Here is a 15,845-nt window from a genome sequence, read left to right on the forward strand (position 1 = left end):
CCCCCACCTTTGTTCCTCGTTGGAGCTCTCATCTCTCTGCTTCCCCCCCCCTTTCCTCTCACTTTCTCTGTGCTTGACCGACGGCCAGATGACATCCACACATGTCGGTGTGCTGTCCATCCATCCGACGCCCTTCCTTACCCCCAACCCTTCCCCAAGCTGGCTCACTTGTACGGGATTTCTCCTCTGCTTCTCGTTTTTGCTGCGTCATCCACCCCTTCGACACATGCTCGTGTTGTCTCTTGCTTTTTTTTTTGCTCTCCCTCCACTTCTCTCCGTTTTTCCCTTGCCGAGCATTTGCCTACCGACACCTTCCGTCTGCCAATACGCCCCCGCGCTCACATGGTCTGGCTCGGGCCCCGGCCAGATGTTACGTATGACGGCTGCCTTGTGCGTTGAGCTCGGCTCGCAGGCACAAGACGGGGAGTGGGTGAAAAAAAAGAAAAGAAAAGAAAGAACAAATACTGACAGCCGCACATTAAAAAATAAAAAGTCTGTCTGCATTTATCATTTGCGTGGGAGTGTTAGTCGGTCTGTTTTCATTTGACAAAATCACCTCTGAATCACTATAATAACAGACTTCGGTTTTCATCAACTCATAAGGAAGTTCTCAAAGGCAGAAATACGGCGAGATTTGACCTTAGCAATTACTTTTTTTTTTTTTTTTTTAAAGCTGAACCAGAAATAAAATGTGCAACGTGAACTATTTTAGAATGATGTCAACTCTTTTTTTTTCTTTCTTTCAGAGAAACATAACTGATCATATTGGATCAAAAATCACAAAATATTATCAGAAACTAACTTACAAGTAACTTTTTTGTAAGTTACTTGTAACTTACAAAAGTTAAGTTACAAGTAACTTAACTTTCTAATATTAATCTAAAATGTAGGCTATACTTCCAGTTAGGGCTGGGGGATATGAGGAAAATCTAATATTCTGATATATATTTTTTGCTATATCACGATACATGATATACATCACGATATTCTTAAATGAGCTCCAATGATATTTTAAACTATACTCCTTGCAGCATGACGTCACCCATGCAAGTTCCAGCCCCCATTTCCCTGCTAGACTTAAATGTAAGCTCATATAAAAAGGGATGAAGTGTTTTGCTATGAACTGTCTACACTAAGACCAGATAACAAAGTGAGAAATAAGTTTTAACTAAGCAAAAAATAGCGAGGGAGAGAGAAGTAGGTCAGTTATGCTTGACTTTGACAAACTTAACATATAGATGTGCTGTGGAATAAGGTGTGTTTTGGTTCAGCTCAAAAAAAAAAAAAAAAGGCGACCTACACACAAACTGACAGAGCATCAGTGAAGCAGGTGTTTAAATAATCTATTCAACCACCACTGTGTAGGGCTTGATGGTGAAAGTTTATTATTTGAAAGACAATTTCTACTCCATGGTTGCGATACAGCCATGTTAACTATCGTAAATAGAAAATATTGCGATACATCGAGTATACTCGATACATCGCCCAGCCCTACTTCCAGTGGTAGATTTTATCACTCACAGCGAAGCAAAATGTCTATCAAGTGTTTTTTCTTTTTCATCAATATTAATTATTGATGTAAACAAGCCTCTATATCTTACTGAAAAGTTACTTCTAAATTAGTTTAGCTCTGAAAACTACACGAAAAAGGTTTTGTGTTTCATCAGTGTAGTCAGCACTGCAACTAATAGTTGCCGACAGATTCTCCCACCTGAGCTCTGGGACTCTACAGCTCCTCCAGACTTACCAGAGTTCCTTATTACGGCTTCTAAGATAAACAGCTGACTTTGCGTTTAAGATGTACAATCCTGTTGCTTTGCAGTTTTGTCAAAAAAAAAAACAACCTGCTTTGACTTTCTGGATTGTTCTGCGGTCTTCATGTTTCTGTTTGTTTACTGATTTTCACAGAACGTCTGTACTTATACTTCGGCTGCCGTGTCATTATGCCAAGACATCCCTTTTATCGAGTTAAATAGCAAATATTTTTCCCCCTTTCTTCCAATGTCATTAAGCAGTTTCCACATTTTTTTCCAACAAAGTAAAAAAAACACAAACAACAAAAAAAAAACCAGTAATCCTACGCGCTCACATTAAACTTTGTTGTTCTCAGACGGTTTATTTTAATGACATTGGCATTCGTTTCACATTTTTGGCCCGTCTCACTTCATCACGTATACAGACCTTCACTAAGTCGTATTTTCTTTTGAAAAGCCAAATATGTTTCTTTGAGTCGTCGCCGTGCCATTAGCTCGATCGACTCCTTCTCAATGTCGCGTGGGTGGTCTTCTGAAAATACTTTCATATTTCAGATGTTTTTGCCTCCCCTTTTTTTTTTTTGTCGTTTTTAAACTAAATTGGGTTTCAAGTATCCCTCTGTAGCCTCTGCCTTTTCTCCAAATATAACCACATCTGGCTCCAAAAAGACCAAGACGCGGCCAAAGCTCGACACTGTAAAACCTCCCGTGTCACCGGCACCGTTTGTGTACCTCATTTTGGCATTAAAATGATCAGATAATGTGCTAAACGTTTTTTTAAAAAACTCTTCACACTGCATTTCCATTTTTCAAAACACCTAAACGTGGCTCGCCTTACTGTTGCTCCATATTTAGCATCTTCTGGGACTACAGTCGCAACCAGAGGGAGAACTAAACACCAATTATGGAACAATATCTAACACTTTTTTGTTGTTTTCTCAAAGTGAGTCACAGGAATGACTTCTCAAAAGTTTCCACTTAGTCATCTGGATCACTGGAACGCCCAGCAGCAGTGCGAGGAGTGAACTACTTTTAAACGCCGAGCTGTTGTTTTGTCTCAGCTCTCCACCCGAGTTCCATTTCCTGTCTGGGATCGGGCCCACCTGTGTGGACCGCCGGGCGACGTCAGAGCCGAGCCAGGGCTCAAACATTCCCCGCTGAGTATTCCCCCCTCCGACGCATCCCGCCGGCCAATCACCTCTCCCTGAGGAGTCGGGGTTAAAAATAGCTCATAGACGAGTGTGTGTGTGTGTGTGTGTGTGGGAGAACAGTGGTGAGTTCAGAGAAAACGTCTTGGCGCTGGTGTTGTTGAAGAAGCCATTTTGGTCTGCTTTCATGATTTATTTATTTTTTTAACACTGACCCGTTTCGCAGGTGGAATATTGTCCCACATTATGATCTCGCCACCACTGTGCTTCACAGTTGGGATGATGTCTGAAAGTGGGACTACTTTCTGTGTTTTGCATTTTTCTTCAGATTCATCAGACGCAGGATGCTAGTAGACCCTGCTGTCCACTAACAGCAGGAACTACTGCTGCGGTTTTTCTTTTTCATTACTTTAAGTACGCACTCACAGATCACATGATTCTCATTTTCATTCTGTTTTATTTTTATGTATTGCTTGTATTGTGGTTAGCTTTTATGCGGGTTACAAATGTATTCCTTGTAACTTGATAAAAATGCTTTATATTTATGATTATTTTTCTCTTTTTTGATGGAAAAAGTTTGTTAATTTATATAGTTTGTGATGTGCATTCTCACTTTTTAAATAAATAAACGACAATAACTCCAGAAGCAATCAGTTATGCAGCGGCTAACATGCTTCTATGTTTGAATGTTTTTTGTTTTTTTTAAGAAACACTAAACTTAGCTTTAGCTCAGTGTTCTTTAATTGAGAGAACAGTTTTTAAGCTCATCAATAACTTAAAGTCACAACTACAGCAAGCAATAAGTGCCAAACGCAGGAATTTTACAGCTGGAAGATAATACTTTTCCTTGAACATCAGCAAGAAAAGCATCATTGGTCACCCAGTAAATAAAACAGAGAGGGACAACAAATGAACAAACACTGACTACTGCATGCTTTTTCTTCCACTTAATCTTCCATCAATGTCCTTTTTTTTTTTATATCTCCCCCCCCCGGGTTTTTTTTTTTTTAACAGTCTCACAACCCCAAAAGGAAAAACCACCTGGCTCAGTACGAGGTACAAAACAGGAAAAAAATAAATAAATAAATGTTTTTGGTTTTCAGAACATTCCAGGAAAGTACACCAGGATCCCGACACATCAGTAATGGCTGCTGTTGTGTTGACATAACTTTTTAAAATTTAGTTAGCTGATGCAGAAAATGAAAATATCAGACAAAAAAAACCCCCACAGATTTTATTATCAACTCAGTTGAGTTTTACTTGCTCTGCTCTGAAAAGCTCCAGCCTTTAAATTTAGAAAAAAAGCTGCCCGACTAAAAATCTAAAACCTTAATCTGAAAAGAAGCACAAAAAAAGAGGTACAATTAGGGCTCGGCGCCTCCAGGAGCTTCGGTGCATTTGCATATCCTCCCCTTCATTTTGCATAAGCAGTAAATCTGAAAACGCTTTCAGGTCATGCCGGCCATTAGTCTGTAGTCCTGACTTGACTCCTGGTGCAGCGTGGGTATTTTGCAGGTTACTGTTGGAGGCTTAAGGAGGGCGGGAGAGGGGGGAGGTAGGCTGCAGCGCTCCCTGCTAAGCCAGGGTCTCTGGGGTTTAGCGCACACATGGAAGCACTTTAGAGCTTCACTACACTGCAATTGGGCCTATTACCATAATTACAGCTTTAAAGCCCCAGCAATTTGTATCAGGCATGCACCGGTGCAACAAGCAGGCCTTTGGCCCTGGAGAACAACAGCTTCTAACCTTTTACTTCTCTCTCACACACACACACACACACCCTCCTTTGTTACAGCATTCCATCGGATGCGTCCGCCTGCCTTCTAGGGACATACATCAAGAAACAAAGCAGGAAAACGGGAGCTTGGCGTGTTGTGGAGCGTTACACGTGTATTCTCTGCAGTATGGCTAAGACCAAGATGAGTTGGATAAAGTTAAAGAGAAGACAGGAAGGGAAGAAAAACTCCAAACATCTCCGAGTGGAGATGTTGAGGCTACTGCTTACAAAAACAAAAACGTCTTTTTAAAAAAAAAAAAAAAACAACAACTAGATTTCAGGTAAATGATCCATTGCAACATAAAGAAGCTAAACAGTAGAAAGTTCTGCACAAACTATTCACTCCGCTTCAACATTTCGCTCCTGTTACAACCACAAACCTCCTTACATTTTATATTTGGGGAATTTTAGATATAGACCAACAAGCATAATAACGATGTTAGATAAGAATTATTATTTTTTTTGTTTAATCTGGCAAAAGAATTGTCAGATGAAAAACATTTTACAACAATTACATTTGTAAGCCTTTTGGTTTTTGTTTCCACCAACTAAAATGTTTGCCCACACAAAAAACGTCCGGAATAACTCAAACTCAGTACAGATCAGATGAAGAGTGCATGTAAACACCTGACTTACTACGGATTCTTAATTGGATTTAGCTCTGAACTTTGACTAGGCCATTCTAGCACATGCTAGAGACATTCTAGCACATTTGATTGATACTTATAGTTGCTTATGGTAGAGGGAATTGACTTTTGAGAGTAGGTGTAGAATATGTAAGATTTTTTTCTTCCATCTACTTCTTTTGATTCAAAACGTTTGTTCATTTTAAAATGTAAATGAATGTAAAAAAACAAAAATAAAAATAATAGTTGACTTGTGAAAGGGCTGCACAGTGGCGCAGTTGGTAGCACTGTTGCCTTGCAGCAAGAAGGTCCTGGGTTCGATTCCCGGCCGGGGTCTTTCTGCATGGAGTTTGCATGTTCTCCCTGTGCATGCGTGGGTTCTCTCCGGGTACTCCGGCTTCCTCCCATGGTCCAAAAACATGACTGTCAGGTCAATTGGTTTCTCTAAATTCTCCCTAGGTGTGAGTGTGTGTGTGCATGGTTGTTTGTCCTGTATGTCTCTGTGTTGCCCTGCGACAGACTGGCGACCTGTCCAGGGTGAACCCCGCCTCTCGCCCGGAACGTAGCTGGAGATAGGCACCAGCAACCCTCCCGACCCCATTAGGGACAAGGGTGAACAGAAAATGGATGGATGGATGGATGACTTGTGAAAGCAGGTGGTTGATCTGAATTTTATTTAGGGGCATCAAAGTAAAGATGGCCGACTCCAAATGCGTGCCACAGCTTTCAGATTTTATCATGATATGACAAAATGTGTGGGGGGGAAGGGAACAAATTTCGTATGAATAATTCTGGAAAGTACATTTGCGTGTGTAAAGAGGGGGCAGCGTTCCCAAACACTGTGAGCATTAAGCTGAGACGCATCCTGACTAACTGATGGTGGCTTGTACACAAGTGGCCCATTATTCACCACAGCTGAGGGTTTGTTTTAGCACAGACGGCCCCATTAGACCTGGCCCCTTTTGTCCGGCGCGTATCATAAACACATCAAAACACTCAAATAAACCCGTCCACTTGGCCCTTCTAACACCTTAATCAATAGAACGATAGAGTGAGTCTGCAGCAAAAAGCTTTTATGCATCTCATTTTTCAGCCGCCGCCGTAAATCCCCCCGCCCGCTGCCCCCGGGGAGGCCACTCTCTTGTGTCGACGCACTCGATTGTGTGCCAGGGAGGAGGAGGAGGGGGAGCTGAATGGAGTCACGTAAAAACGGGAGGTCTCCTGAGGATGAGCGGGGATGAAACCGCTTGGTTTGTTTGTTTGTTTGAAAAGTCGATCACGTTTTCAGCAGACTGAAGAGAGACATCCTCACCCTGGAAGGCCTTTGCTCCTCCACACGTCGCAGAGCACCACCGGGATGTTGCCGCCCGCCGTGGCTGAGCCCGCCTGCAGGAGGACAGAGAGCAAATAGAGGTGTGATGATGGATAGATTGCCTCGCTCCCTTCCTGCTCCTCAGACAGACACCCTGTTTAATCTTCCTTGGCGGAGCTTCCTTCAGCTGCCTCCCTCCTCCTCTTCCTCTCCCTCCCCCAAACATCTTTTTCTGGTCAGGGACAGCTGTGTCAGCGCAGGTGTCACCTCCAGCAACCTCCACTGCCCCGTCCAAAAAGGGAGAGGGAAAAAAAAAATAACACTCAACAAGTTCTCCTGGTCCTCCCCTACAGCCATCAATCTGCTGCTGTTATTTACGCTCTGCAGACGAGCCGGGCAGAGAGTTTTCCTTATCCATCACTGCAACCGAGTGAGTGGAACAACAGGAGGTTAAAGAGGAACGAGAAAGAGGCAGTGGAGACGAAACGTCAAATTTAAGATAAAATGATTGATGAAATCCCCGAGTATTGAACAAAAATAGCCGTTTCATACAGATGACAGATTTTCTGAAGTGGTTGCTAGTACTGTTGGTGTACCTCAGGGTTCTATATCTGGTCCTCTGTTTCTCGCTTGTGTATTAGTGATTTTCCTGACGTCTCTCTGACAGCAGGCTGCTAAAGAACTGTCAGCTGTAAAGGTTGAGATCTCTCATTTGGTAATTTTGCATTCATTTGCATCTTAGTTGAAAACTTCCATTTTAAGTAAAGATGCAGAAGATGCAAAGGCTGGGATCAGGCTGTCGGTAGAACAGGACTCTCACCACTTGGGTCAAACAACGGATCTACAACTACCAACTGTTATGAGTTTTACACATAAATAAAATTGTAAGAATCCCCAACTTTACATGTAAAACATCAAGACCTTTAATCTGTCACACAGGAATGAAGGTCTGAATAGACAAAGAAAAACAAGTCAAAGTTATACGTCCCCCGCAGAGTTTAAACTAAACATAAACATTTATCTTGGGAAAATAAACATTTAATTTTCTGATATTTTAACAGTTGGTGCAATTTTTGCATGGCCTGGCCCCTTCCACTGGACAATTTTACAAGGGAAAATTAAAACAGGGGAGACCATAAGATGCCACAGTGTAAAAAAAAGAAAAAAGAAGCTTCCCCTTATTATGGACACACAATTAGACAGTGATAGCAAAATTAGGAAGGAAGCATCTTACAGTCTTCACAATTTTGTGATTTGACATATCATGTGATTTAATGCTGTAATCTTACCATCAACCTGCCAAGATGGAAATTAGCCTCTGTTGCACTTGTTCAATAATGCACATTGTCTATTTTAAATAAAGAAAGTAAAATAAATAAAAAGACAGAGCGTAATGGAATAAAAGTTCGTCTATAAAATGTGATCTGTTACATCGATAGGAGGACCTTCTCTCCTCCACGTTAAGAGGAAAAACACCCAGACTCCCCGTGTTTCTGTTGGAGACAGGTTGCTGAGAAATTGCTTTCCCCGCCTGACAAGTTTTCTTTTTCTTTCTGGCTATGGAACGATGGAACGAGGGAATGGAGGAACAGGGTGTCCACACACACACACACACACACACACACACACACACACACACACACACACACACACAGAGAGGACCCACATGTCCTGTCCAACTGCTATCACAGACCATATTTTTCATTCAAACCGGGTCGGGGAGATTTTCCTGACGTGGCTAACTTTTGTCGTCTGACGTTAAATTTTTATTACGATCACTTTTCAGAATTCTACAATGTCTGAAATGTTGTTCCTGCACCCTGCGGCCTGAGCCGGCCTTGCTGTGCCGGTGGGGAGCATTAAGGTGATGACTGGAGTCCGGTCTGAGGAAAGCAGAGCAGCTGAACGGTAGCGGAGCAGGAGGTCTGCCTGTTGCAGCGCTGTGGTTAACCAGGCAGTCGGAGTCCTGCTGCGGAGGCTTTCGCACATCCAGCTGGGTACCTGGATGGTCGCCTGTTTTGCCGACTGTACAACACGACCCTTTCTTTCCGTCAGGTGTGGCGAGGAAACCGAGCTCCAGCCCCTCAGACTTCCTGCGGTTTGTCCGATCCAAACCGTCCACACCAGTTCTGTTCTGCTCTGAACCTGTGTTGACTGCAGCTGATGTGGAGCGACACTTAGACTGTTTAGAATAATTTGCAATGTATTAGTTTTAAAAATGTATTTAAATTCTACTAATAATTTACACTTTCAATATGGAGCTTTGAATGGATTCTGTAATTTGGCTTCTAAATAGCTGGTAGGTAAAAAGTGATAAGAGCTACTGTACATTTTCAATGTATTGATGTTTATTAAAATACACTGCTCAAAAAAATAAAGGGAACACTTAAACAGGTGTTTAACACTTAAAGTGTTCCCTTTATTTTTTTGAGCAGTATATAATCCCAAATAACTGACTTACAAAATGATGTCTACAGTCTTTGTGCAACCTCGTTTTTAAAATAAACCATGCTTCAATTACTTCATGTACCGGTTTGCAATCTTGCTACATTCTTACAGCAGAGTATTTGTGAGGTCAGACACTGATGTTGGACGATCCCAAAATGGCTTCTGCACCTGTACACAGTCATGTTGGAACAGCAGGGGGAGAGACCCAAACTTATTTAAATTTATACGCGTGTGGCTGTGGACATGATTGGAATGACTGAATTCATTTATTTGGAGGGCTGACCCAATACTTTTGGCCTCATTGCGTCTGTCCCTATATTTCATTTTCTTTTTACAATATTTTTTATTTACATAATAGAAAAAAAGAACCTAAATTAAAAATCCACCCAGATTTGTCCACACTAAAGATTATATCTAACCCAACTCAGCCCGAGCCCAGGGGCATTGTGTCAGAGCCCGATCCGACCCATTTCACTTTAATTAAGAACTAACAACTAAACCCGACATTATTTTACCTAAGATTTTATTGCTTTCGTTCAAAACTAATTCAACTCATTTCCAGCTTTTGTTTATTATCCTCCTGCTCCATTTTGTCGCTTGTTGTAACGGCAGGGTGAGTCAAGTGCAAATCATCTGGGATGTGTGACTGACAGGATCCCAGATGCCAGATAAACTATCTACTCCTGTATTTACACTAAAATAAGTAGATTAGCAACTTCATGTTGCACGTTCACGTTTGGTTTTCTATGTGCTGTATGTATTGCAGGCGTATTAAAAGTGCCACAGAAGCCAGAATTCGGGGTCGAGTTCGGGTCGGACCATAAATCTAAACTCCAGTCCGGACCACATAAGAACCCTGCTCTTTGTAAAAACAGGGTTCTTATCTAATTTCATGACATTTTCCTTATTAAACGATAGTCTAATAAATGACGCCAGAAGGTAATTTTACATCATAAAAGTTGTACATTATAGTAATTACTGAATCCAGTTGAAAGGATGTGTTCATTTTGGGTTGTTTTTTTCCCCTTGTGTATAAAATTTTCTGCAGAGCAAATCAAAAAAATAAAAAATAAAAATCTTGGCCTTATAAAGTTCTAGCTGGACCTGTGCTGCAGGCAGAGCCCTCAGCGGGTGGTTAGATTACAGCAGCTGCCTCTCAGATAAAGTTTACTGGAATCTTTTGTACCGTGCAGTTCCACCTCCAGCCAACGGCTTCTCGTCAGAGATCCAAGCCTGTCCGATTGCTTTGTTGATTCCAGTCTCATTAGTTAGGATGGGGGTGGAAATGGAACACTGTGTCTTCTCCAAGGACAGCCCGTGTGTGTGCGTATGAGAGAGAGAGAGAGGGAGAGAGAGAGATGGGGGTGTCCTGCTCACATACGCATGCAGGACACCCTGAAAGAAGCCAGACATGCAGTCGGAATGAGCCAGAAGAGAAAAAGGTGGTGAGGAAGAGGAGGAATATCACCACACAGAGGATGGGAAGAGGAGGAGGAGGGTGGGGGGAGTTAACAGCAGGGACAGCGTGCTTTGGCTTTCACCTCTGCATGACATGCAGCACCGTGATGGAAACTCCCTCGTAGCAGAAATGAGTCCTGGCTCTTAACACTAGCCATGCACACAAACAAGTCTCTCCCTCCATCCCCCCCAAACACCGTCCGTACCCCCCTCTGAGCAGGTGATGGATGTGTGCTGTCCCGGTTCTACCTCGGCTCGCTCTGCCCCCTCGCCCCCTCCTGACACCGGAGAAATGCGCTCGGGCTTCGGGCCCAGTCCGTGGCTCTGCTCCCTGCCTGCGAGGCTTCACCTGACAGTGGTGTTTAAAAGCAGCTGCCGGAGGAGGCTGCGTGCGCTCGTGTCTGTGTGTGCAGAGCGTGTACCTTGGCCAGCATGATCCTGGTCTTCGCCACGTCAAGAGGGGTGGTGACGAAGGCTGCCACCGCGCCTACAAAAGACAGGCGCGTTTAGTCAAATGGATACCTAGAAAATACACAAAACCAATAAATCTACTTGACTGCAGACACTTTAAGGCGAAGGGAGCCAGAACGCTTGGCCTGTTACTTTCCAACGTTCAAAAAAAAAAAAAAATTTAAATCTTCATCCAAGCCCATTCCTATGGAAGCCCGTTTCCGCTGCTCTGTTAAAAAAAATTAAAATAAATTATCTCATTATAATGAGATAGTAACTCAAAATAATGAGATAGTATCTCATTATAATGAGATAATTTTTTTTTTTTTTTTTTTTACAGAGTGGCGGAAACGGGCTTCCATACATTCCTCTGTTGCTCAAATACAAAAACAAAACAAGATCCCCTTTAATTTCCAACACCTTCACTGCAAAAACACAAAATGCTACCAAGTGTTTTTGGTTTAGTTTCTAGAGAAAAATATCTTAATACATTTGAAATAAGACAAAAACTTGGTTAACTTACAAGTAACTTTTCAGCCTAGCCTGATATGAATTTGATATGATTTTGTGAATTGTATTTACACATCACATAGATTTGCTTTATGGCGCCAAAGAGGCTAGTTTTCATCTGTAGCCTCCTGGCAGTTTAATGGAAGGACTCAAAACAATTACAATTAACATGCAGAACAACATACATTATAACAGATTTCAATGTGTAGCTAAAAGTAGTGTGAGTTACAGTGACCATTTATAGTAAAACTCAAAATAAAACAAGTCACAGTCATTAAAAAACATGTAAAGAGCAGTTAATTTAGAAATGATGATAAAATAAGACAAGAGCACAGTTTTGATTATCTAGTAACCATTGCTTAAGTGATTTCCTGAAACAGTTCAATGATATAAAATTTCTTAATTCTAAATTAGATGCTTGTTTTATATAAATAATTCCTTAATATTGATGAAAAAGTACTAGTAAGAAGTAAAATAATCTGCCTGCGGTGCAAGATTGTTCCCTTATCACAAATTAAAATGTTTTGTTCCAACATTAGATTATTTCACTTAAAAGCTCAACATTAAGGAAGTTTTGACATAAAACAAGTTGCTATTTCTTGCTGAGAAGTTACTTGTAAGTTAGTTTTGTCTTATTAAGTGAGATATTTGCAACAGAAACTAGACCAAAAAAAAAACAAAAAAACTTTGTAAGATTTTTGTGTTGCTCTTAAACACAACTCGTCTGACCCAATCCTTCCCCCGAGCTACGCACAAATTGCGGACTCTCCAGCACACAAGTACAGACTTGAACTCACACCTGCGTAATAAAAAAAGAGACATTTGTATCTATGCATGAACATACACACACAAATACACGCAAACATCCTCAGAACGGCTTTTTGGAGCAGCTGCACTCCAACTTCAAGCCAAGTTAGCATAGCTTCTTCCCACTCTTACACTCTCTGCAGTATACATAGTTTTGTTCTCATCTGGCCAAAAGGAAGTCAATTTATATTGTTTTGATTGTTTAAAATGACAACATACTTAGGTTAAATATGTAGATAATACGCCATAAAACTACAGCGTCTCATTTTGCCATTTCACGAGGACAAACTTAGATGAAGGTCATTGAGGCATAATATAATAAACCAACACACGGCATGAAAATCTGAATGGTGTGGCATGCATTCATACTCTGATCCCCCTAAATCAAACTTGGTGCAACTAATGGCAGCCAGAAGTCCAGCAGTGTGGACTGGACAGATTGTAAAACAATATCCCACCCTTCGGCAGAACCAGAGTAAAACATTTTTAGAGGCTGCAAAAAAAAAAAAAAAATTGACAGTCAGCCAGAGATACACTGGAATATTTTTTTCGGTGATAAAATGGCCCAGTCCAATGATCCAGATCTAAATCCAATCGAGAGTCTACGCTATTGCTTCATAGCTGATTTTCATAGACATTCTCCATCTAATCTGACTGAGCATGAGCAAGAACAAGAAATGGACAAAAATGTTAATCTCCAGATGTGTAAAGCTGGTAGAGACGTCATCCATTTTACTTTGAAATGTCCTTTATTTTTTTTGTGATGTGTCAAAATCTGCAAATGTTCAGGCGACATGAATGCTTTTTAAGGCGCGGCGTACGTAAAACAGGAGCTTTGTTGTTAGGTTAAGGTTTTTCACTTCTCTGCCTCGGTTGGATAAACACGGGACTAAAGCAGACTTACTGTAACATCTTTTATGATATTTTTGGAAAATGGTCAAAGAATGCATTAAGCAAATAAATCTTCTAAGTGTAGTGCTTTATTAAATGATCTAAATTTGGCTGGATAGAAAAAAAAATCCCATGATGGGGTTGAAGGCTGGAAAGAAATCAGTCGATGACCTCATTCTTTTTCTCGGTCAGTTTTCACGAGGATGCAGAGAGGAAACCGAGTTCAAGTCTGCCATAAGTCAGAGGAGGATACAAGCGGAGATCTTGTGGATGATTAAAAATGCCTCTGTGAGTATTTCAAAAGGCAGGGAGATTACAGATGAGCGAAAGAGAGTTTGTAGTGGGCAGGATCTCAAGGTGTAGCCGTGGAGCGGCGAGGGAAGCTTAGGGCCTTATTTTTTATGTTTTGCAGATGATGTTGTTGTGTTGGCGTCTTTTAATCATGACGGTTACGGGGTGGCCGGGAGGGAGGGAACTGGACCGGTTCAGAACTGAGCGTGAACCTGTCGGGAGGAGAGTTAGCTCCTCTGATGCCTTGGTTCCAAACGGCAACACGGTGGAGTAATCCCTCTAAGCGGGAGGACAGTCTCTGCCTCAAGTTGAGGGAATTTAAGTGTCTTGGTGAATTGTTAACAAGTGATGATAGGATGGAAAGGAAAAATAGGGGTCTAGTCTGCAGTTTTGTGGGACTGACTCTGGTCTGTTGTGATGAAGAAAGAGTTGAGTCAAACACCGAAGCTTTAGATTAATCAGTTTGTCTACGATTTAACCGAGACACAGAAGGTAGGATCGGCCGCTCTGTGTTGATCCCTTTGGAGGTTTTCTGGCAATTGCCTGATGGGCAGAGACCTAAAACATATCTAGGACACAGAAGGACAGATGGATAGATGATGTACACACTAATGGACTGATTGATGGATGTCTTCTACGTGGGAGTGTACGATAAAGACGTGAACACAAATCCAGTCCCAAATCTTTTGTCCCCTGCCTCTCTTTCATCACCACCTCAACATTTTAAGTTCAGAACATTCCAGATATTTAAGCTCCCAGATGTTCAAACGTAACCAGTTCTCCTCCAGCAGACCAAAGTCTCGTTTCATCACTCTGATGCTTCCTCTCCCTGAGTGCCGTTTCCAGGTGGGGCGGTGCAGCACCGCGTCTCGGCTCCTCTGGGTGGCGTGTCCTCCCGTAACTGTCTTTTCCTCTCCTTCACCTCCAGCTCGGTGTCGTCCCCCGAACGGCTGACCTCAATCTTCCCGTCCTGTCTGGCCCGGTCCAGCCGAGGAAGAGTTATGGACTGAAAGGCATAAACGTTCGACAACGGCTGGGTGGACGGCCCCGGTTGTGAAATGTGGATTTACGTCGCGGGTTTTTACTTTTCCGTCATGGTAGAAAGTGTTGACTGGGAGCAATGACGGATGGTGTGACACATTTTTTCAGTCAGAGCTCAAGTCCTGGAGGTTTACGCTAAGCTGCTATGTTTCACTCACTCTGTGGATTTCTTAGGTCAGAGTAATGTAATCGCTTACTTGCACTTTATTCAACCCCTAAACCTTTTTTTGCAGACTGAAGCTCTATTGAGTAGAGTATTTCTCACACGAAACATTAAAAATGTTGCTAAAGTAATCAAATAAGTCGCCGCTGATTATATTAGCAACATTTATGTTATTATTATTCTTCACAGCTTCTTGGCTGACTTCTTAAAACTTTCCAGTGATGTCACTGGATGGTTGCCAAACCATCCTGTCTATATGGGATTTCTATTTTCTCTTGCCATTACAGTCATTCAAAACTTGCAACAACTACTGGTTTTCATCTTGAATAGTGCAGTGGAAATGCACAGGTTCATCTAAAGTGATCCTAGGAAGACATTCCGATGATCCCGAACAGATAAAACCAGGGTTAGCTGGTCAGTGATTCTTATTCGAAACCTGAGCCAATGCAAAATGTTCCTGCCAAGGTTCACCAATCAACACGGTACGCTGCCATCTACAGTAGCTCTTTCCATTACTCTTGGTTTAACTTGGCACATGTTAAAGTCCCAGAGAAGCAACCATGATAATATGGATAACTCAATACTTTCCACCACTCCGCCCTACCTACAAGTGACGGTAGGGCAGAGCAGAAGGTGGAAGGAAGAGAAGCGACATTTAGTGATTTCCAACAGATGAATCAATATCAGTTAAGCCGCGTTACAGATGATCTTTAAAAGACGAGTTCTCTTTTTTAAAATAACTTTTACAAAGTGCCAGTCCTTCCTTTTGGACCTTTCTTCTACAATAACGAGAATCACTCCAGATTCACTGAAAGGTTGTGAGAGATTTTGTCATCTTTCTGCGTAATTACGTTCCACTCAATTTAGCATCTGTGAAAATCTGTGGCGTTTGCAAAAATAAGACAGTTTACATCCCGCTTTGACCCGTATCTCTGAGTTTGGATCTTCCTGATTAGAAAAAAGGAAAAGGGAACTTTAGTCGAGACCTTAGTCTTTATCTGTTGCTCTTCTTTAGTGTAGGAAGGCGTAAATTTTTAATTTGAACTCTGTGCTCTTTGCTTACACATTCTATTTTTAGCTAACCGTCTTTCACTCCTTTTCTGCTTCTTTCCTCCCCTCTCTCTCTCTTTCTCTTCCTGAAACCACTTTAGGCTCCAGTGCTCTGAAGG

At 41.8% G+C, this 15,845-nt stretch overlaps 1 protein-coding gene across 6 annotated transcripts in view; it reads right to left on the bottom strand.

Annotated features, from left to right (window-relative positions):
* Positions 1-15,845, bottom strand: part of slc25a26 (solute carrier family 25 member 26) — a 69,195-nt gene that overhangs the window by 3,970 nt on the left and 49,380 nt on the right. For 4 of the 6 annotated variants that reach the window (XM_028003999.1, XM_028004001.1, XM_028004003.1 and 1 more), the window contains 2 exons: positions 10,946-11,010; positions 6,618-6,691 (listed from right to left, as the gene is read on the bottom strand). In XM_028003999.1, the coding sequence (XP_027859800.1) occupies positions 6,618-6,691; positions 10,946-11,010 (139 nt within the window). Of the gene's footprint in view, positions 1-5,964; positions 6,527-6,617; positions 6,692-10,945; positions 11,011-15,845 lie in introns of those variants that run through there. The other 2 variants (XM_028004000.1, XM_028004004.1) reach the window with 2 other exon arrangements.

Source organism: Xiphophorus couchianus, chromosome 20 (assembly GCF_001444195.1).
Source record: "Xiphophorus couchianus chromosome 20, X_couchianus-1.0, whole genome shotgun sequence".
NCBI classification, from domain to species: domain Eukaryota; kingdom Metazoa; phylum Chordata; class Actinopteri; order Cyprinodontiformes; family Poeciliidae; genus Xiphophorus; species Xiphophorus couchianus.